Source organism: Patagioenas fasciata, chromosome 18 (assembly GCF_037038585.1).
Source record: "Patagioenas fasciata isolate bPatFas1 chromosome 18, bPatFas1.hap1, whole genome shotgun sequence".
Classification (NCBI taxonomy): Eukaryota; Metazoa; Chordata; class Aves; order Columbiformes; family Columbidae; genus Patagioenas; species Patagioenas fasciata.
This window is the reverse complement of record NC_092537.1, coordinates 12,140,115-12,163,037: the sequence shown is the minus strand read 5'-3', so window position 1 is coordinate 12,163,037 and position 22,923 is coordinate 12,140,115. Positions and strand designations below refer to the sequence as shown.

Sequence of the window (22,923 nt, the reverse complement as noted above, 5' to 3'; positions counted from 1 at the left end):
GCTAGCTCTGTGTTAGGGCAAAAGAGGCCATACAGGATTTCACAGAATCCCAGACTGGTGAGGGCTGAAGAGACCTCTGGAGATCTCCCAGTCCAACCCCCCTGCTCACGCAGGGTCACAGAGCAGATCACACAGGTGGGTCCAGGCGGGTTTCAATGTCTCAGAGAAGGAGACTCCACACCCGCTCTGGGCAGCCTGGGCCAGGCTCTGGCACCTCCCAGCAAACAAGTTTCTCCTCGTGTTCAGATGGAGCCTCCTGTGTTTCAGTCTGTGCCCGTTGCCCCTCACCCTGGTGCTGGGCACCACTGAACAGAGTCTGGTCCATCCTCTGACACCCACCCTGAGATATTGATCCCATTGATCAGATCCCTCTCAGCTTCTCTTCTCCAGCTCAACAGCCCCAGCTCTCTCAGCCTTTCCTCAGAAGAAAAATGCTCTAGACCCCTCAGCATCTTGGTAGCCACCGCTGGGCTCTCCCCAGTAATTCCTTGTCCTTCTTAAACTGGGGTGCCCAGAACTGGACACACCACTCAGATGGGGCCTCACGAGTGCAGAGCAGAGGGGGAGGATTCACCTCCCTCGACCTGCTGGCCACACTCCTACTCACGCAGCCCAGGTACCATCAACCTTCTTGGCCACAGGGCACATTGCTCATGGTTAACCTGCTCACTTGGGTCTCATCAGATTCCTCCCATGTCCCCAGCCTCCATCACCTGGTTCCCAGTGACAGTTCACAGCAGGGCAGGGGACTCTCCAGCAGAGCCAGCACTGGGGAGACAAAGGGCAGCCCCCAGCCTGCCTGCTCCTTCCCATCTTACCTTGATCTGCTTGGGCTGGGGACAGGATCCTGATCCCTTCAGCTTCCCTCTGGGCTTTTGGGGAAGAGAGGCTGCCCTGTAAGCAGTGATGCTGAGGAAACGGCAAGATTGGGGTTTGTGAGAGCTGGCAAGGCTGGGGTTGAAGAGTCTGCTCCCTGCCCGTGCCAGCCCAAGTGACCCACTGTGTGGTCGTGTCCCTGTGTCCCCAAGGCACTGCTTTCTCCCTGAGTTGTGCAGGGACTGGGACCCCTTGGCCCAGCCATCTGGCTTGGGACAGACTTCTCCCAGTGAGGGCCAGGGCCACCTCGTTATCCTTTCCAGCCAGATGAAATACTGTGGTTAGTGGTGAGGTTTGTGCACCGTGACTTTGGGATGATTTAACCAGTGTTCTTGCTTGATCAGTTTTAACTGCAAAACAGAATGGAGGAAGACAATTTGTTTCCTCTTGGTGAAAGCAAACTGCTCGCTGTTGGAATATATATTTCTGTCATCAGGCTTGTGGTATGAACAGGAACAAGTGTCCTCCCTTGGGAACTTGCAAAGCAGAATTCCTCATGCTGAAAAACTCTTTCTCCATTGCACAACAAAGATGAAGGGACTTTCCTGCAGATGAAGTTCCCTGAATCTAAATGCAGCCCTCGCTGGTACCTTGGGCTGTCACAACCTGTGTTTGTGGGGCTGTGGGTCCCTGCTCTAGTGACAGTGGCAGGAACACTCAGCCTGTTGTCCTTGTTCTCTCTCTGGTAGCAGATTAAATCTGGGTACGGGAAAGGGGGAAGTGTCAGACGTCCCCACGGTGCTGGTGCTCCTCGCAGAAAACAGAGGCTGCAGCTGTACCATGGATTGTTGGGGTAGGAGGGAGCTAGAAGTGACTCTTTTGGTTGAGGTGGTAAGTCTCTTGTGTTAATGATGGGTGAGAAATACATGAAACCGTGGGGGAAAAGTCTTATGGAGAGTGCACAAGAGCTTGGCCATGCAGCTCTGAAAAAAAGTAGTCAATCATCTCATTTTTTACCAGGTGTCTGGGATCACATCTCCATGGTGATGGATGATGTCCATGACCTCGAGCAGAGGATACAGAAAGCCAAAAACAATGTTGAGGAGATCCAGACCATCGTGGGATCGTGGGCGTCGCCCATATTTGTGAGAAGAGATTGTAAAAGAGAATCGCTGCTGAGCCTGGAGGACTGTCAGGACCGCCTGGAACGGCGTTACAGCCTTGTCCGAGAGTCAGGGCAGAGGATTCATCTGCTGGTGAAGGTGAGGGGGGACCTTCTCCAGGGGTTTGTTGACTCTTCATAGGCTCTGGGCGTCTCTCCGCTCTGGTGAAAATGTCCAGAGCTGCTTCACCTTAAAATTAACTCCCTTAACTCATTTGAAAAACTTACCTGTTGTTGATTAAGGAATACGTTGATGGGTGAGCTGGTACAGCTGAGTGTGCGGGGCTGCTGACCAGGCACCGAGTTTGGAGCAGGAGTGGGAGCCGATGCAGCCCAGTCTGGCTCCCAGTCCTGGTTCTTGTGAAGCCACTAGAGGGGAGTCGTGCATCAGGCTTTGGGATCCTGCTCAGAGGAAAAACTCCTCCGAAATATTCACCTTAAAATGGAGAGGCAGCTGGCTGTGGCTGACCTTTCTGCTTTAGGCTTGTTGTTCCTCTGTGGGAGCAGGAGGTGACGCTGTCAGTCCAGGGAGAAGCTGAGTAACAAGAAAAAAGCTGCTGTCTGAACCCTGGGTTTTTTCCAGTGGCTTTGCCAGAGCTGAGAGTCCTCTTTGCAGAGCAGGAGAAAGCCCAAATCTCTGCGCCTCACCTGCCCAGAGGTTTTAGCGTGTCAGGGACAGCACCTTGGCTGGAAGGCAGATGGATTTTAGATCCAACCCACTCCTGAGGGTCACCATCTGGCCTTGGACTCTGGAGAGACTGGGCTGACCCTCTCTGGGACACTGAGCCCTTGTTGCTCACCTTACTTCACTGTCTGCACTCAGACTTGGGCTTCTGACCCACTTCTGTACCCTCTGAACCCACGGCGAGGATTTTACTATGCCCACGTTGTCCTGCTGATACAGCTGTGACAGGCTCAACCACCTCCAGCTACACCCAAAAGATGGGAACACTTCCTAAATTGACCGGAGAGAACATGGGGCTGTGGCCAAGGCAGGAGGGCTGGCACCGCTGCTCTGGTGGCTCACAGGGCAGGACCAACTGCAAAGCAGCATAAAGGTCCTGGGGAGGGAAAGGCACCGTGGCCCAAAATAGGATGTCCCCATGGCTCTGTCCTGCTGTGCTGGTCAAACCTGGAGAAACAGCAGCAAAGGGGCCAAGAGCTGGTCTGCTGTGTTTCCCTTGGGTGTTCAGGTCTTCTTTTGAGCAGGTGAGTCTTGAGGCTGCTGAGAGAAGAGCACAGAGAGTTTGGGTACGTGCACCCACAAGCACAGGCAGGACAGTGAGATGCTGGCTTGCATTGCCCTTTTGCACCAGGATTAGGCCTCTGGAGTAAAGGTTCAGTAGAACACCAGTGACAAGGGGGCATTGTCAAATACAAGGGCATGGGACGGTGAAGAGGGGGTGGTGCTTTCAAATGGGCATTCCCATAGTGTTCAGTCCTGTGAAGTTCCCCTTTCTCTTGTGTCAGCAAAATGTGGAGGTGAGTCTGCAAGGCACCAGAGCCCTGGCTTGCTCTGTTAACAGTTTAATCACTCAGCGTTGATGTGTAAAGTTGGGGAGCAGCAACTCTGGGTTGACTCAAGCCCAATTGGCAATGCCACTCGAAGAGGCTGAGGCCAGACCTTCTTGCTCTCTGCAACTGTCTGAAAGGAGGTTGGAGCATGGAGGGGGTTGGTCTCTTCTCCCAAGTAGTAAGAGATAGGATGAGAGGAAGTGGCCTCAAGTTGCACCAAGGAAAGTTCAGATTGGATATTAGGAAAAAATAATTCACAGAGAGGATTGTGAAGCTTTGGAATAGGCTGCCCAGAGCAGTGGTGGAGTCACATCCCTGGAGGTGTTAACAAATGTACAGATGGGGTTCTTAGGGACATGGGTTAGTGGTGGAGTTAGGTTATGGTTGGACTCGATGATCTTGAGGGTCTCTTCCAACCAGAATGATTCTATGATCTCATGTGTGCCAAGCTGCCATGCCACTGGGAATGGCACCCTCTCCTGTGTCCCCAGAGATGAAATACAGCCAGCTTTGAACCCCTGGCAGCAGACTGCAAGCTGGACCTTACGTTTTTTTTGAGCCCGTGCCTGTGTTGAGAGCCCCTGGCAGGCTTAGGAGAAAGAGCCCTCAGAGGGCATAGCAAGGCCGGAACAGGATCACGGCAGAGCCTGGGAGGTGCAGGGGATGGATACCCAGGCTGGTCTTGTGGGTGTGGAAGAGGAGACGCAAGAAGGATGGGGCCATTCTGTGGCCTAGAAAACCGTGAATTTCCTGACTGTGAACTTGCCTGGAGGTAGGGAACGCAATAAGCTGAGAAGGGAGGCTGTAAGCCAACCCTTTGTCTTCTGATCCCAATCTTTAACTATTTTCACTTGGTTTATTTAAAAACCCTTTTCTGAATTTTAAAGTTCTCTTGTTTCGAGATGACCATTTGTAGGGCAGAGGTGTAAGCAGTCCACTTGGAAGGACTCATCCACCCAAGGTAACATTATACAGGCCACAAGGACTGAGGCTTCATGCATTGGGATGAGCCTTTGGCCCAGGTCTGCAAAGCACCCTTGAGCCCTTTGGCCTCAGAGAAGAGGGAGGAGAAGGTTGCAGGGCTGCTAAGTCTCTCATGCACTCCATTTTTACCTTGTGATTATTTTGAGTTGCTTCAGATGACAAAGCAGCCCTTGACAGAAGGAGAAAATTGTGGCCATGCTACCAGCAGCAACATCCATCTGTCTGGTTTCTCACCCCCCGCAGGGCTGGTACCTGTGTGCTCATTGCCATGAGTCCTCAGCTGTGGGCAGCTCTTGTAGGACAGACTCAGCCCCATTGTATTTCAGTGTCGTCTTTTTCTTCCAGGAAAACCAGAGCCTCTTACTTGCAGACCCAGCATCTGACATCTGGAAGGCCTATGTGGATTATGTGGATGAGATAGTTCTGGATGGATTCTTCACTGCCATTGAGTGCTCACTCAAGTACCTCCTCGAAAACACAGGTAACTGCTGGTTCCTCAGCTCTGACCGTGATACCATCTTCAGTCTCACCAAAAGGAAGTTTCTGTTTTGTGCTTTGACTTGTGGCCTTCTTTCTACTCTGCCTCTTGCATTGTCTACAGCAAGTGCTGGAGGAGCCTCCAGACTCAGAGGGTAACTCTGTCCCCTGGTCACTGGAGCAAAGCCTTGCTCAAGGGAAGGGACAGAGATGACTGTGCACCATTTGCTGGGATTCGTGAACAGAAAAAATTGAGGCATCATCCCAAGTCTGTTCTTGGGCATCAGCCATCTCCTGACCTCCCATGCACAAAGCATCAAGGTGACACAACCTTTCGTTTGTGGAGAGTCTCAAGAGTTGGTTCTGTGGATGAAAGACATGAAAGAAAAACCTCCATCACTGAGCATTAGTCCAGTGAGGAGAGGGGTCACCAAACCAGAGCTCCTGCCTAAGGCTGCCACGGAGGGTCACTGCTGAGAGCAGCTGTGTCCAGCTAAAGCACATCTCCAGAACGCTTCCCTCCTGGATGTGGAGGCACACTGAGCTGGAGAATTGCATCCAGTTCCTCACCATCTTGTTAAAAACAAGCACGTAATTTCACATTTGTGAAACCAGTTGGTGTTTTATTTTTTCATGCCTTTCTCCACTAAATTAAAGAGCCTCTTGGTTCCTGTTGTTTTTCTCCTCTGTAAGTACTTATGCGCTGTAATTGTTCAGCTCTCAGACTCCCTTTTGATTAGCTGAAGAGCCTGGTCTCTTTAAGGCTTCCCTCCACAGCATTTTTCCGGTCCTTAAATCACTTGCGTCTCATCTGTTCTCCAGTATCTCCTGTGGGTACCAGAACACCAGCAGGTTTGGCAGCCTCCCCTCTGCGTTGTATGCAGACACAATGTCACTGGACCCAGCGAGTGGGTGTCCCACCTGCCTGGTGTCCCTGTGGGGCATGTGTGTGTCTTGTGGTGGGATGTTAGTGGTGGCTCTAGATCACTTTTCTCCCCTTCAAAAACAACCTGGCACCTCTGTTCTTCCCTACCAGATTCCAAGGCAGGGCTTGCTCCCCTGTTTGAGGTGCAGCTGGATTTGGTGATCCCAGATTTGATATTTCAACCCTCCTTGGACCCTGGCACAAACGATGGCTTCTACGACGTGGTGGAAGGTCTTCTCAACGACATCTACCGGATCTCATCGCTGGTGCCCAGGCTGGCTGAGCACAGCGGCTTCCTCCACTACCAGGTCCGTGGCTGTGGAGCTCCCTCACGCTGTGTGGCAGTGAGGAGGTGCCACGCTGCCCCCGCATCACTGCGAGCTCCTCTCCTCTTCTCTCCAGGCTGACATGGAGGACATGGCTGACCTGGCCGACATGCGCCATGAGCTGATGGGGCGTGTGCAGGCCGTGATGGCGGCCTGCTGTGATTACCGCAGTGCCTTCGACCACTACTCCTACCTGTACGGGGAGGACAGAAAGGAGTTCTTCCGCCAGTTCCTCCTCTACGGGCACATCCTCACTGCGGCAGAAATCGAGGCCCATGCAGAGAACGGGGTCCCTGAGTCACCTCCCACGCTGCAGCAGTTCCGAGAGCAGATTGACTCCTACGAGAAGATCTATGAGGAGGTGAATCGCATCGAGCCCATCAGCATTTTCCAGAGTTGGATGAAAGTTGATGCTCGGCCTTTCAAAGCATCTCTGCTGAATGTGATTAAACGGTGGAGCTTGGTGTTCAAGCAGCATCTCATGGACCACGTCATGCACAGGTAGGAACCGTTCTACCTCTTCTTCCCAGAACCAAAGTGGGTTTCTCTTGTGTTGGCTGGGCTTTATCATTTCACACTGATAAGCAAAAGGCTAATACAGGAGCAAGAGGAGGGGGCGCACACCCCCTGCCAGCTCCATCGCATCTCTGCTAACTTTCATCCCCTCGTCTCTGCTGGGAGCAGCTGGTCCAGCTGAGTGTGTAAAGTGCAAACAGTTCCACGAACTCGGTACCATCGACATCCTGCGAGCTGATGCTCCTACGACCTACTGTGTGGTGTTGGACAGGATGTCTGTTTGTCTGTTCATCCTGGTCCAACTAATCTAATCTCTTCTAGGGCTCTATGCTTATTTTGTTGAATTTGCCATCAGTAAAGCTGCATTAATGCCATGAGATACTTGCTCCGTTTCTAAATGCAGTGCTCTTTTGAGTGCACTCTTTGTAAAAAAAGTAATTTGGGTTGCCTGGCATGAGCAGTCATGGGGAGGCAGTTTCAAGGTTACAAAAAGGAGGAGCTTTGGATGTAAGTTTTGAATTAACATGTGTTCCCTGCTCTGAATAGCTGCTCAGCCGCCTGGTCTCTGCAGGATGATGTGTTAGGTGATTTATTTGAGTAGTAGCAGCTGAAGGATGCCACAGGGCTTGGATGCTTACGAAGAAATATTTACAGACATATGTACTAGTGAAGGCTGCTGCGTGTGGTGGCTGCTGTGATCTCTTGTGTTCTTTTCAGCACGATAATTCCCGTGCAAAGAGGTTTTTGCATAGGTTAGAACAGGCATTTAGGAGTTCTTATTAAGAGCTCCTGACTCAGCAGTTTAGTCTTTAATAGGTGAAGTGTTTAGGGCTATGTTTTGGTCCAGCAGCATCCACAGAATTTAAGCGGGCACTTCAAAAGTAAGCGTTTTGAGAAGGGAAGAATGGAAAGGACCAAAGATCCAGGAGCCCATCAAGCTCTGCTAACAGTGTCCAGCAGCTGGTGAGATCAAGAAGCACGTAGGGAAACTTCCCCCAAATAGTCTCCTTGTCTCTAACCATTCATACCTGAGGACTTTGAGAGTCATGGGTTGTACCTTTGTATCTAAAGACCTGGATGGATTTTTTTTTCTCCCACAAATGTTCGGTTGCTTTTCTGAACCGCTGTGAATTTTTAACATCTGCATCCTTCTGCAGCAGAGACTTACCCTGTGAAATAAGGCAGCGTGTGAAGAAGAATCCCTGTTTGTTGTAGCTTTACAACCTGCCAGGTTCATTTGTCGAATTCTTGTATTGGAAGAGATGACATGAAAACTGTCCTTTCAAATTCACTCTCTTCAGACCACAGACCCGAGCTCACAGGTCTCCCTTATAGAATCATAGGATAGAGTCATAGAATCTGTTTGGTTGGAAGAGACCATCAAGATCACAGAGTCCAACCATAACCTAACTCTGGCACTACCCCATGTCCCTGAGAACCTCATCTATATGTCTATCCAACCCCTCCAGGGATGGTGACTCCACCACTGCCCAGGGCAGCCTGTTCCAAGGCCCGACAGCCATTTCTGTGAATAATTTTTTTCCTAATACCCAATCTGAACCTCCCCTGGAGAAATTTGAGGCCATTTTATCTCATCACTTGCTACCTGAGAGAAGAGACCAACCCCCTCCATGCTCCAACCTCCTTTCAGACAGTTGCAGAGATCAGGTCTCCCCTCACCTCCTGTTCTCCAGGCTGAACAGCCCCAGCTCCCTCAGCTGCTCCTCATAAGACTTGTGCTTCTCAAATGCCTTTTCTCCAACCTGGGAAGTCCCAACTCATTTATCCGTTCCTCACAGGAAGCTGTACCACATCTATGGATCCCTATGAGCATGAACTGTGGTTCTGATGCCCTCAGCATGTTGCCATGTGATGGGCAGAGTTAGCCAGGCCTTTCCCTCTCTGTGCCAGTCCAGCTGCCTGGATGATTCCGGTAGGAACTGCTCTCATTTGGTGCTTTCCTGTTTTGTGTTCTACAGCTTGTCTGACCTGGACGAGTTCATAAAAACTGCTGACAAAGGTTTGAGCAAAAAGGTTGAAAAAGGCGATTATGATGGTTTGGTGGAGATCATGGGGCATCTCCTGGCCGTTAAGGAAAGGCACAGTGTCACCGATGCCATGTTCGAGCCCCTGAAGCAAACCGTCGAACTGCTGAAGACGTATGAGCAAGAGCTGCCGGAGGAAGTCTATAAGCAACTGGAGGTGGGTGAAAAGCTGCGGTGGACACGGCGATTTGCCAAGTAGCCAGCGTCAAAGAGTATGAGCTTAAGAGCATTGCAGGAATATTTAAAGCCCCACTCCCTGTCATTAGAGGGCCTCAGTGGATAGTATTTTACTATTGTGGGATGTGCCTTAATAGCTCTAAATTTTGGAGTTATATTGAGATTTTTCTTTTAAAGCAGAGATTAAGCCTTTTGTTATGTATGAAAAACATAGAATTGCCTGCTCCAACTCTCAGCGATTACTCTTGAAAAAAATTAATGCATTTTCAAATACATCTGTTAATTAGTTTGAATTATAATTATTTTTAAATAAGCCAGTTCTTGGCAACTGTGGAGATGGGAAGGATAATGTTGGCAGAGGAGTCGCCTTCTCATAGGACTTCAGTCCTCCACTAGGTCTATAACACCCAATCTGCTTGACCCGAAGAACATCACTGGGAGCACGTTATGAAAGTATTTCAGCACCTTTCCACATCTGGCCCTGATGAATCGATTTTTCTTTGGGGAATTCTTCTCATTTCTGGACGGGGGACCATGAGGTGAAGGTTGGAAAAGCCTGTGGGATGCCCAGCCAGCCTTGGGGAACTGGCAGCAGTCACCATGTTACGGTGGAGGAGCGTGTGGCTGCATGCTGATGGATACCCCTTAGTCACAGGGCGTTGTGTGCAGAGGGCTCTGTGTAGGACACCAGGTTTAAGGCAGAGCTTTTTGGGGAGAAGTTCCTCCCTCTGCTGCAGGCTTGGATGGGACCTGAGTGGGGTTTAGCAATCCCCCAGTTTTCTGCTGGTGCAGCCGTGATCCACGGATGGTTGTATCACCAAATCTGACACGGGTAAGGGTCCTAAAGATAACTGGATTCCTACAGACACCCTGAAAAACAGAAGAGCTGCATTAAATGAATGTTTTGGCTGCTACAGCAGCTTCAGTCCAGCATAAAAAATGGTGCTATGGGGAACCCGGCTCTGCTGATTCCTCTGCCCAAGAGCTGCTTGCTTGGTGCCTGTTTGTGCGTGTAGATTTGAACAACTGATTTATTTTTCTGACAGAAGAAATGAGGTATGCAGGGCAGCCATTCAGATGGAGGAGATAACAAAACAGTTTCGTTCTTTCTGGCAAGTGACAGCAACACATAGTTGAATAATTCATTCACTGCTGTACACAGTAGGAAAACCAAAGTAAGTTCCTCCAGGTACTGCTCCCTCCATGGCCATGAAGATGGATGGGCTGGAGCTGATAGTTTGTATGAGAAGGACAAGGAAGCAGCTCCATGTGTGCCCTGCTATGGTCATGGATAGTGATTTCTACAGAGACTGGAACATAAAGTGCCAGAAAGAGACCCCTCAGGAGGGACTGGCCCTGCTCTGGCCGCCTCTGCTGCCTCCAGGTTATTTCGCTTCTTTGCATAGTGTTGGTGGATCTCCATTAGTCTCCTCAACTATGTGCACTGGGATGAAAAGAAGCCCAAAGTCTTTCCTGTAGGCTGGCACAGTACCTGGGGAAGTGGGAGAGCAAAGCTGTGGGACTTGAGGACAGCAGAACCCTGGCTGGTGTCACTGTCTGGGGTGAGGATTTGGCTCGAGAAGTCTAGTGAGAAGAGAAGAAATCAAATCTCTTTCTAAATAAAATCCCAGGTGCAAAGGGTGGATTGTTAGCAGTGCTGTGCACCAGCAGCTTGGATGCAGTCCTGAGAAAGAAACTGTCTTATTTAGTACTAATATTATACAGGCAGGCTGGAGGGATTTGCCCCAGAAAGCTCCGTAGAAGTCCTTCTGGCATAATATCTTCTGCTCTAAGAGCTGGCTGGAAATTTCCCAGGCTCTGTTTCTTAATTAGCTCTGGGAAGCCGGACGATCTGATGAACTTGCATCCTCAGCCCACCCTCCTGCCTCCAGCCAGCTCTGGGTCCCGCTGGGCTCGGTGTCAGGAGAACTGTGCTCTCTCAACCACTGAGCCATCCTGGGAGCCCAGGATCTGGTCTGGGACCCTTCTTCTGAAGTTATTTAACATGTTTTTGCAATCAGAGCAGTCAGTTTTAAAGTCTCAGTCTTCATTCGTCTTCAAAATTGTGGATAACTGATAAGTTTTATCCCAAATTGTGTTTAGCTTTTGCATCACAACAAAACTTCCTTGCAGTTTTAGGCATGGAATCTGTTGCTTTTCCTGTTCTGTGATTGTCCATAAACAGATCAGTCACATCTTATATCAAATAGCAAATACTGCCTACCGTCATTTAAATTTTGCTTGCAGGAGCTGCCAGAAAAATGGAACAATATAAAGAAGCTGGCGATAGCTGTGAAGCAGCATGTGGCTCCTCTGCAGGCGAACGAAATGACAGTTGTGCGCAAGAGCTGTGCGGCGTTTGATGTTGAGCAACACAGATTCAGAGAGCGATTTCGGAAAGAAGCACCATTCAGGTACAGTGAAGTTACAACATCAGAGAAGCCCTGAGGAAGAAAAGCTTCATGGGATCATCTCGGAGTGTCCTGAGGATGTGTTCTCGAACCCTTGCATACATTTTCTACCTGCTCACGGTGTTGTATCTGTTATGCCCTGGGTGTTTTGTCCCTGCAAACACTGTAAGGTGTTAGCAAGAGATTCAATCTGGATGCTGAGTGCACAATATTGCTTTAAGGGGTTGTCAGCAGTGCCATGTGGCTGCACCATCAATGGGTACTATAGACGTATCATGTCTGCTTTGTGTCTCAGAGGCACCATTTGTTTTATGTTTTCTTTAGAAGTTGTTACAATATCACTTATGAAGAATAAACATTTCTTTCTAGGTTTGACACCAAAAAGCCTTATCAACTGCTGGATACAAAGCACATTGAGATTAAACAAATGGAGTCAGCCATGACCTCGATTTATGAATCAGCTGGTCTGTTTGAAGTCATAGTGCCAGATTATAAACAACTGAAGCAGTGCCGAAAGGAGCTGTGTCTTCTCAAAGAGCTCTGGGATATGATCTCCCTTGTGGGCACTTGCCTTGATGACTGGCAGACCACCAAATGGGCGGATATTAACGTGGAAAACATGGATCTGGAGTGTAAAAAGTTTGCAAGAGAGATTCGGAATTTGGATAAGGAGGTGAGGGCGTGGGATGCTTTCACTGGGCTGGACAGCAAGGTGAAGAACATGCTGACGGCCCTGAAAGCTGTGGCAGAACTTCAAAATCCCGCCATTAGGGAAAGGCACTGGAATCAGCTGATGCAGGTGACGGGTGTGAGGTTTGTGATGGACTCGGACACCACGCTGGCTGACCTCCTGAAGCTCAACCTCCATAACTTTGAGGATGAGGTTCGTGGCATTGTGGACAAAGCGGTACGAGAAATGAGTATGGAGAAAGTCCTGAAGGAGCTAAAAATGACTTGGAGCACCATGGAGTTTCAGTATGAGCCTCACCCCCGGACGAACATCCCGTTGCTGAAGTCAGACGAGGAACTCATAGAAACTTTAGAAGACAACCAGGTGCAGCTGCAGAATTTAATGACATCCAAATATATTGCTTTCTTCTTGGAGGAAGTGTCCATATGGCAGAGGAAGCTGTCCACAACAGATTCCGTCATTTCTCTCTGGTTTGAAGTGCAGCGTACGTGGTCTCACTTGGAGAGCATATTCATAGGCTCAGAAGATATACGGGCACAGCTTCCTAAGGTAGGAAATCCCAAATCCTATTTTTCCTGTGTGGAAAGTGTTGAAGAAGAGCCTCCATTACACAGAAGAAGGTTGTCTATATTGCCGGGTTCCCCCAAGCAGAACTGTTCTCTTGCTGCATTGCTTTCTTGGAGGCTCCCTTAATGCTACAGCAGTTTCCCCAGTGTTGCCCCAGGATGTTTTTGTACTGTTGGTTGTGCCTGAACCCTGCTGAGAAACTGTTTTTCCTCCCCTCCACCACTGCACAGCAGATGCAGAGTTCCTGGAGGCTGAGCAGGAGGCTGCTGGCTTCCTTCAGTGATGCAGGCATGTTCCCTCTTTCCTTGGAGGGAAGAAAACGGAGATAATTACTCAGATGTGCAAATTGTCAAATCAGAGCTGGACCAGGCAGCTTTGCAGCATCCGCTTCCCTGCCTCCAGTGCTGGTGCAGCAGGAGAGCAGCTCTTCTCCCACTTCAGCTTCAGAAAATTGAGCAGAGTTGTCATTGATGCCCTCCTCAGGGTTGTGACCTCCTCAGGGCTGTCTTTGAGTCCAGCTTCCAGTCTTATTCCCTATTCTCTTGATTATTTAGAAAATCTTCCAAACTTGTTCCTGGCCCCACAGGCAGCCCTGTGGAGGAACCTGCCTTTCACTCACGAGTGACCCACAGTTGGCTGTGTGACCCCCGTCCCTGTTCACGAGCAGCATCGCTGACAGCACCACTGTGGGACGAACACCCACGAGGGGATGTGCGCAGCCCATTGACCCCTGGACAACACACTGTTCTGTCTCCAACCCTGCACTCTGCTCTGCTTGGACTGTTCCTCCATCTGCTTCAGAGAGCACGCTGTGCTGAGTGTCCTGGGGGCAGTTTTTGGCCCCTCACACCAAGAAAGCCCTTGTGGTGCTGGAGCAAGTTGAGAGAAGGGAACGGAACTGGTGAGGGGCTGGAGCACAAGTGTGATGGGAGCGGCTGAGGGACCTGGGGGGTTCAGCTGGAGAACAGGAGCTGAGGGGAGACTTTCTGATCTCTGAGCTGCCTGAAAGGAGCTTGGAGCCAGGGGGGTCGGGCTCTGCTCCCCAAGAACAAGCGCCAGGACCAGAGGAAACGGCCTCAAGTTGCGCCAGGGGAGGCTGAGATTGGATCTTGGGAACAGTTTCTTCCCCAAAGGGCTGTGGGGCATTGGAACAGGCTGCCCAGGGCAGTGCTGGAGTCACCATCCCTGGAAGATGTATAGATGAGGAACATGGTTTAGTACTAGATTTAGGTTATGGTTGGACTCAATGATTGCAATGGTCTCTTCCAGCTAAATGATTCTATGATTCTGGGCACACCTCGCTCACTGGGCAATATATACAGGTGCTGATAACCAGTGCCCTGAGGCTGTACCATGTGCCAGCAAGCTCTTAATATCCAGGAGCTATCTAATGTCATGTATGAAATTGCATCATGATTTACATTTGCATCCTGCTGGGCAACTGTCTGCATCTCAGTAGCTGTCTGGCAGTGGTATGAACCATAGAACCATAGGATGTCCTGACTTGGAAGGACCCACCAGGATTGTCGAGTCCAACTTCTGTCCCTGCACAGGACACCCTACAGGTCACACCATGTGTCTGAGGACGTTGTCCAGTCTCTTCTTGAACACTGTCAGGTTGGGCTGTGACACCTCCCTGGGAGCCTGTTCAGTGTCCAGCACCTCTGGGTGAAGAACCTTTTCCTTATGTCCCACTGACCCTCCCTGGCACATCTTCTGCCATTCCCTGGGTTCTGTCACTGTCACAGAGAAGAGCTCAGCCCTGCCCCTCCTGCTCCTGCTGAGGAACCTGCAGCCCCATGAGCTCTGCCCTCAGTCTCCTCTGCTCCAGCTGAGCAAACCCAGGGACTTCAGCTGCTCCTCATACGGTTTCCCCTCCGAACCCTTCACCAAGTTCATGTCCCTCCTCTGGACACTCTCCAGTAGCTTTATCTCCTTTTCTCCTGTGTCCCCAGCCCTGCACACAGTGAATGCTCCAGGTGAGGCCGCCCCAGCACAGAGCAGAGCAGGACAATCCCCTCCCTGCCCGGCTGGCCGTGCTGTGCTGGATGCACCAGGACACGGGGCCCTCTTGGCTCCAGGGACACAGGTGGCTCAGTCAGCAGCTTCTCTTCCGTAAAAGAAAGACTGAAGCTCAAAGTCTCTGCAGCTGAGCACCCTCAGGATGCATCCAGGGCTGGGGGGATGTGCTGACAGGCTGTGGGATGCTCACCTGGAGCTGGATCTGTGGCGTGAGTGTAGGGAGAGCTCAACCTTCCAGATGGAGCCTTGCTCCTGGGGCTGAACACAGGGTAGCGTGGAAGTGTTACCTGGACTGCTTGGAACACTTGTTCAGTGTCCCGCCTCACTTAGGAGGCCTGACCTGGGAAGAAGGGAGGAGCAGAGATGTTTTGAACATAGCTTGCTTTATTCTTCAGTGTTTAGCTCCAGAAATTCAGAGTCCCTGTTAGATATGGAGCATAATTGTTGATGTGGGCCTCCGGTGCTGACATGGGGTTTCCATACCCTCATTGAAGGCAAGGAAGGGCTCTCCTCTACAAGAGTCATCATACCCGTTTTGTGGATGGGTGTTGGGATTCCTGTGCTGTAGCAGGAGGGGAGGAGTGCACTCACATGAGGCTGGTAGCCTTTCCACGGTGTGGGAGCATCTCCTGCTGCTGCAGCCAGGGAAACTTGGTACTTCACCTGGACATGGGAGAGAGAGATTTATGAGGTTTTCCAAGGGGAATTCAATCCCATGAAAATGGTTGGTCCTAGACATTGCCTCCTGCATGGAGCACTTTATCCACAACCCCTTTGGGATACAGTGACAAGAAGGCAAGTAGTGCCTGTTTGAAGACTAGTTTCAGGCAAGTCAGTGGAAGAGCCATTCTGGAATGGTGGAGGGGTCCCTGTCTGCACTGGACAGAAGGTTTTCCCCTCAACCCAAAGACAGCACCCAGAGGATGGAGACGTTTAGCACAAAATCCATGTTTAACCATGAACATATTTGTGTTGCTTTTTAGGACTCCAAACGCTTTGAAGGGATTGATGTGGACTTTAAAGAACTGGCCTATGAAACTCAGAAAACCCCAAATGTAGTTGAGGCCACCAATAAACCAGGTCTGTCCCAACAACTGGAGGACATTCAGAGTAGGTAGGTACAACTTCAGTCCCAGGATTTTGTCAGAGACTGGGATCAGCTCTAATAAGTTGGTTTAACCTGTGCTCCAAGGCTTTCCTTCTGGACTGTGCGTTCTTTGCATTCACACATTGAGTCTTTTTATTCATGATCCATCACCCTGAAGCCCCCAAGGTGGATTCTGGCTTTGTGTATGTGCAAACTCTTATCTTGAATATCGATTTGCACACATACAAAGCTAGGCACTCGGTTTTAATAACATGTGGCCTCACTGCCACCCCAAATTTGGTGTCTTAAATATCTATTTAGCAGTCCAAGCAGGGATATCTGCAGCAGAGCTGAGCCCATGTGCTTTAATTAACAAAATTATCTTTGTGTGTGTACCCTTCACAGATGGTATAACTAAACTCCCTGAGAAAGACCTTAATGTCCAGAGATGGATACAGTTCTCACCTAACATATGAACTACTCTACCTGGAACACACCTAACAAGTTAATGTGATAGCTGTTGTGTCAGTAATAACTATCCATTTAAAATAGAGATCTAATTTTACTTCCTAAACAGATAAGGCCCATGTTCCCCACAGAGGACTAACTGCATGTTATTTATGAACTTTGAAAGCTCAGCAGCAGTTTAACATGTAAACACTGAGAGATTCATTTTAGAACGGAGCAAACAAGTTTCTTTTCAGGCTTCACAAGCACAAAAAGCTGAGTAGGTTTGAATCAGACTTTAAAATGTGCTCATTAGAATAAAAGCAGTTTTGGAAACTTTCATCCTAGTGTGAAATCACCTGTGGCGGTTGAGAGCTTGTCTAAAACAGTAAGTCAGACTGCAAAGCCTTTCTAGCCTCTTCTTCCACCTGTGTTTCTGCTTTTTGGTGAGGATTCTCTGACTCTTTGTCTGTTTGACCCTTGGGAGTGGAGAGAGATCTATGAGTTACTATGTGCTTTGTTATCTATTTGGAGAATGCTGTAAAGGACCAGCCTGCAGGCTCAGCTCATGTCTGGCATTTCCCCATGGGAGGGGAGAATCTGTTCGATAACCCAAACTGTAGCACGACACATTAAAGGATATTCACCCACCTGTCCTGGGCTCTATTTTTCTGCTCTTCTCCCCAGGTTGTCCCTGTGTGAGAAGGCTTTGGCTGAATATTTGGACATGAAAAGATTGGCCTTTCCCAGATTTTACTTTGTTTCTTCAGCAGATTTATTGGATATTCTTTCCAATGGCACCAACCCACAGCTGGTAAGCCTTGCACTATGTCACCTTCACATTTTCCAGCTGTCAGTAATGTCAGGGTGGAAGATGCTGTCTAGGGACTCAGCTGTAGCTTATCCTTTCTTGAGTGCCTTTTCTCCCACCCTCACTTGGATTAACAATAACTCTTTCACTGCTGGCCTTCATCTGTCATCTCTGAAAGGCAATGCGCACACTGTATGTTGTCCCATCTGTCCCTGGTGATGCTTGCAGATGGTTCTGAAAGCACTGCACAGAGCAGAGCTATGTTCTTGATACCATAAAAACAGTGGGTTTGTTTCTGCTGGGATACAGTGAGGTTGGGGGAAACCATTTCTTGAGGATCTCAGCCAAAACTTGTTGCTGAGCTTGGTTCCCCAAGCTGGGATGCCAGCAAACAGCATCTGTTGTTGAAAGAGCCACAGACCAATCATTCAAATGTGACAGTGTTGACAACCGAGGGCTTGGAGACGTCTCTGTTTTTAGGCAGAGGAGACATCTGCTAGTCAGCCACTTCTTCCTTCCCCCATGCAAAGGTCTTTGGGATGGCCTGTTTACAGGGGAAGAGCAGAACACAGCCTGGAAGAGGTAAGACAGCTGGTGGTCAGACAGTGGCTGTGGCCAAGGCAGGACTTCCTTGGGTTGCCACCCACCCCTGCACAGCTCTGCTTGGCCTTGTTTGGGACGCATCTTTTATTCAGAGGTTGGTGCATAAAACCAGTCAAAACGTTCACAGCAAAAGGCGAGTGTTAGATGATGAACAAAGTCCTAATTCTGTCTTTTGGTAGCGAGTATTTTCACTTTCTTCAGGCTTTCCACCATTTTCAGTATTGATGTGAGCACAGGAATGGAGCAGGTTTGCATGTGTATTTGGAAATGCTGTTGTTTACCTCTAACCTTTAACGCTGCTTCTATCTGTGCCTGCTGCTGGGTGATTTCAGCCCACAGAGTATCATAAATACATAGTTGATTGATATTTAAAATGAAGAGGAAAAAAAAACACAGGAAGCAAAGATACTGTGTTGAAATGCTCTATTGAGTAAGAAGAAATTCCTGGTGTTTTCTGTTATTCAAAAGTATTTGCAGTAAAATCAAAGTAAATGTCAAGCAGGATCATACATAGATACACTCTCAGCCTTCCCAATGTAGTTTCAAAGTCTGATGATTCCTAAAGGAGGATTAAATACACAATGACATTATCCTCGTGAACTGGGCGCTGAACTCGTGCAGATTCAGGTGCATTCGGGCTCTGGCAGCAGGATCGCAACAAGTGCTGGGGTTGTGTCCGAACCCTCCAGACTGGACAGGGTCTGGGAAGGGGCAGCTGGGGATTTGTGACCAGAAACTTCTACATGTAAGAAAAAGTTTCTACGGTTTACTTACGGTTTGAAAAGAGATAAGCTTATGGCCTCAAGATACGCTTAATGGCCTCAAGTTGTGCCAGGGGAGGTTCAGATTGGATATTATAAAAAAATTCTTCCCAGAAAGGGCTGTGGGGCATGGGAACAGGCTGCCCAGGGCAGTGCTGGAGTCACCGTCCCTGGAGGGGTTTAAAAGACATTTAGACGAAGTTCTTAGGGACATGGATTAGTGCCAGAGCTAGGGTATGGCTGGACTTGATCCTGAGGGTTTCTTCCAACCAAAATGATTCTGTGATCTGGGGGGATGCTGAGTGCCCTTTGCTTCTCGGAGGTACTTAGCACCTCCCAGGGTTTGGCCCTGCTTGTATGTGTGTGAGAAGACTACCAAGCTGTGTCCACTTGCAGCACAGCTCGAGAGAGGGAGGGTTGTAGTTCTTTGTGAGTCAGTGAGTCAGAATTAGATGGACAAATCCACCTCCACCCTTCCTTCTCTGAAAGCATCAGAGCATTGGGCATCTCACGCAGAATCCCAGAATGTCAGGGGTTGAAGGGCCTGGAAAGCTCATCCAGTGCAGTCCCCCCATGGAGCAGGAACACCCAGCTGAGGTTCCACAGGAAGGGGTCCAGGCGGGTTTGAATGTCTGCAGAGAAGGAGACTCCACAACCTCCCTGGGCAGCCTGGACCAGGCTCTGGCACCCTCACTGACAAGAAGTTTCTTCTCAAATTTAAGTGGAACCTCTTGTGTTCCAGTTTGAACCCATTCCTCCTTGTCCTATCACTGATTGTCACCGAGGAGAACCTGGCTCCATCCTCCTGACACTCACCCTTTAGATATCTGTAAAGATGAATGAGGTCACCCCTCAGTCTCCTCTTCTCCAGCTCCAGAGCCCCAGCTCCCTCAGCCTTTCCTCACACGGGAGATGCTCCACTCCCTTCAGCATCTTGGTGGCTGCGCTGGACTCTCTCCAGCAGTTCCCTGTCCTTCTGGAACTGAGGGGCCACAACTGGACACAATATTCCAGGTGTGGTCTCCCCAGGGCAGAGCAGAGGGGCAGGAGAACCTCTCTGACCTACTGACCACCCCCTTCTAATCCACCCCAGGTACCATTGGCCTGGCCTTCCTGGCCACAAGGGCCCAGTGCTGGCTCATGGTCACCCTACTGTCCCCAGGACCCCCAGGTCCCTTTCCCTCATTTCTCATCTCCCCTATGGGAGTTTTTCTACCTCTCTGCTGTGATTGAGAGAGGCAGCTCCTGTCTGGGACTGCTTTGGGAGCTGCCCCTTTCTGTGGGGACGTCAATCCTAGGAGAATCTCACCTTCATTGGCGTGGGGCGCGCAGTGATGCAGTTGTGTGTTACGCAGTGGTCTGGAAGAAGTGCTGGTGACCTGCTCAGCTCCCAGCAGGCAGATGCTGATGTTGAGAGCCCACAGCATCTCCCTGTTGGCTTTGCAGACTCAGATGGAGGTGAACAGGAAAGAACTGAATTATTCTTTTCCTTCTGGAAGAGTGCTTTTGGTGAACATGGTTGTTCTATAGGAGGTCTGGGCTGTTTATCATAGGTCTTAGGCAGAAATAAAGATCTTTCTTCTCCATGAAAGAGAATTTAGGATATTTCACTAGCACAAAATCAGTTTCTAGTAGTGGAAAAACAGGAAAGTTCATAGTGAAGAAAACTCCACGTTGTGCTGAGAATAGGATGAGGTGGAGAAATGGCTACAGACTTCTCATCACTACATGTAGGGAAATTTGGGGTAGGAGTCATGAGGTGTTTCAATGTTTTCTATGCTTTTGCTCTGTATGGAAGATTTCCCAATGGAGAAACATGATTTATTAAGGCATGTCTGTTTTCTAAATTACGTAGAAATAGGTGGAAGTATTACAAGAGACAGCAAGAGGCTTTTGTTGGCAGTATGTTGGCCACATTTGAGAAGATGTGGTGCTACCTAAATATCCAAGATATTTTGTTAACGTGATTTTGCTTGTGACATGTATGGTGATCTTCATTCCGCTCGTCCTATCTCGGTTGCTTTATTTATACAACCCGTTTTGCAGGTGCAACGTCATCTTTCCAAACTCTTTGACAGCTTGGCCAGGATGAAATTCCAGCTGGACTCTGAGCAAAAACTAACCAAGGTTGGCCTGGGAATGTACAGTAGAGAGGAGGAGTACGTCAGCTTCAGCGAGCCCTGTGACTGCAGTGGGCAGGTGAGAGGGAAGTCCTTGTCTATCAAAACTGTCCGGTGGAGTCTGCTCCCCTGCCCCTCGTGTGAGATCCCTTGCCAAGACGTCATAGAGCTTCACTGCTCTCCCTTGGTGCATGAGAAAAGCTGGAAGAGGTGGTGATTTAGTACCTCCTTACACCATAACCTTTCGTGTCACTCTGGATAGGTCCTCACTAAGGGGGGACGTGGATGTCACAGTCCACTGTGAGAGAAAGAGCTGTGCCATTTTTCTGACTAGGTTTTTAATTTGACTTTTTCTAAGACCTTTTGAAGGTTAGTCTTAAAGCTTGCTACAAATATCCTCGGTGAGGGAGGGGATGCAGACTGAAAAGAGACTAAGCTATTCCATAGTACCTCTGCACGGGTGTGTTTGGCAGGAGAAGGCCTTTTACCTGTTTCTCAAGTCTTCATTATTTCATACCACGAGTGAAAGTATGAAATGTAAGAATCAAGCTACTGCTCAGCTTATCTATCCTGGTAGTTTCACCTTTCTGCATGGTCTATTACAGGAAGCTAAAGTACGTAATACCGGCTACTGAGCTCCCCAGCAATGGAGCTTGCTGCGTTCAGTCTGTCTTCTTGTTGAGGGCTTTGCCTGTGAAATATGAAATTCAGCAGGAATTGTGTTCCCAAGTTTGGCAGCATCTTTCTTCTGCTGCTGGCAGACTGCCCACATCCCACCAGGGATTCTGTCATGGCCTGGAGGTGGAACACACCTGACCAAATTATTCATTGACGGAGTTCATTTTGGTTCCTCCTGTAGCTAGAGTTCAAGAAAAAAATCTGTCTTCTGTTCTTGGTGTCTGGAAGTAGATGCTAATCCTACAGTACCAGAATTAGCCAAATCTACCCAGTCTGAAGGAGGCTGTGAGGTTTGGTTAACTCATAGAATGTCCTGAGCTGGAAGGGACCCACCAGGATCATGGAGTCCAAGTCCTGTCCCTGCAGTGACAACCCCACAGGTCACACCATGTGTCTGAGGACGTTGTCCAGTCTCTCCTTGAACACTGTCAGGTTGGGGCTGTGACACCTCCCTGGGAGCCTGTTCAGTGTCCAGCACCTCTGGGTGAAGAACCTTTCCCTCATGTCCAGTCTAAAGAGAACTGAGATGCTTGCCTCATTTCCTATCTTCACTAATTACCAAAGGCACTTAAGAAGAGCAAATGTGTTACTGGGATTTAATCTCTTTTCCAGGTTGAAGTCTGGCTCAGTCATGTACTAGACAGCATGAGGGCTACTGTGAGAGATGAGATGACAGAAGCCGTCATGGCTTATGAGGAAAAACCAAGGGAACAATGGCTCTTTGACTATCCTGCCCAGGTATCTGCCACTGCTTCTTATCACCACTCAGGCTGGCTCGTGGAAAGGTAGCTCTTGGGTTCCCCATCAGTCCTGCCCTTCCCTTCTTTCAGCAGCTGTGGACAGGCATGTTTCTGGCCTCCACCTTGCTATCCAGGAGAGAGGGAGGATGAGTTGTCCTTTATCCTGGCGGTCTCCTGATGGAGTTTTCAGGCTGAGCTCCATGCTCTGGTTGGGGCTCTTGGTTGGGTGACAGAGCCCAGGGGCTTGGGCAGTGCAGTCTGTACAGCCAGAGCAGTGAGAGGTGCAGCAGGAAGGCAAAGTGGTGAGGCCTGATAAGAGTGAAGAGCCCCTCAGATACACCTCTGACAACCTCGTGGTCTCCAACTCTTCCTCCTCTGCTGTGTCAGGCATGTGAAAGGTGCTGATTTACTTATAAGTAGCTGCTAAATGTGTCTATCACTGATATGGTGTTTTAAATGAATGTCATGGAGCAGATCCTTGTTGTACTGTCTGCTGTGACTACTGTATGAAAAAATACTTAATTTCATGTCACGGATGTTTCATCCTTGATCTCCCTGTGGATCCGACACTCTTGAACATAAGGAAGCTTTGGTATTTTCCCTGATACTGAACCAGCCTATTTCCCTAGGTGGCGCTTTGCTGCACCCAGATCTGGTGGACAACCGAGGTTGGGATTGCCTTTGCCAGGGTGGAGGAAGGCTACGAGAATGCGATGAAGGAATATCACAAGAAGCAAGTGACCCAGCTGAACACCCTCGTTACCATGCTGATCGGGCAGCTCTCCAAGGGCGACAGACAGAAAATCATGACCATTTGCACCATCGACGTGCATGCTCGGGATGTGGTGGCAAAGATGATAGCACAGAAGGTTGGTGTTGGCAGTTCAGCACAGTTCTGTGGGTGCTGGAGGGGGGGCTTCAGGGGGCCCAACCACTGGCCATTCAGATCACTGCCGGTCTCAGTGGGAGACGTATGACTAAATTTATTTCTACAATGTTTGTAGCAAGTGTGCAGAAAGCCCCTGTAAGCCTGCAGAGCTGT

At 49.4% G+C, this 22,923-nt stretch overlaps 1 protein-coding gene across 17 annotated transcripts in view; it reads left to right on the top strand.

Annotated features, from left to right (window-relative positions):
- LOC136109475 (dynein axonemal heavy chain 9) overlaps nucleotides 1-22,923 on the top strand; it is a 195,468-nt gene that overhangs the window by 19,623 nt on the left and 152,922 nt on the right. For 13 of the 17 annotated variants that reach the window (XM_071816490.1, XM_071816491.1, XM_071816495.1 and 10 more), the window contains 12 exons: nucleotides 1,837-2,078; nucleotides 4,823-4,958; nucleotides 5,991-6,187; nucleotides 6,282-6,706; nucleotides 8,701-8,923; nucleotides 11,191-11,357; nucleotides 11,724-12,594; nucleotides 15,618-15,748; nucleotides 16,856-16,982; nucleotides 20,390-20,542; nucleotides 21,754-21,879; nucleotides 22,511-22,750. In XM_071816490.1, the coding sequence (XP_071672591.1) occupies nucleotides 1,837-2,078; nucleotides 4,823-4,958; nucleotides 5,991-6,187; nucleotides 6,282-6,706; nucleotides 8,701-8,923; nucleotides 11,191-11,357; nucleotides 11,724-12,594; nucleotides 15,618-15,748; nucleotides 16,856-16,982; nucleotides 20,390-20,542; nucleotides 21,754-21,879; nucleotides 22,511-22,750 (3,038 nt within the window). Of the gene's footprint in view, nucleotides 1-1,599; nucleotides 1,708-1,836; nucleotides 2,079-4,822; nucleotides 4,959-5,990; nucleotides 6,188-6,281; nucleotides 6,707-7,608; nucleotides 7,702-8,700; nucleotides 8,924-9,733; nucleotides 9,776-11,190; nucleotides 11,358-11,723; nucleotides 12,595-15,617; nucleotides 15,749-16,855; nucleotides 16,983-20,389; nucleotides 20,543-21,753; nucleotides 21,880-22,510; nucleotides 22,751-22,923 lie in introns of those variants that run through there. The other 4 variants (XM_071816502.1, XM_071816504.1, XM_071816505.1 and 1 more) reach the window with 4 other exon arrangements.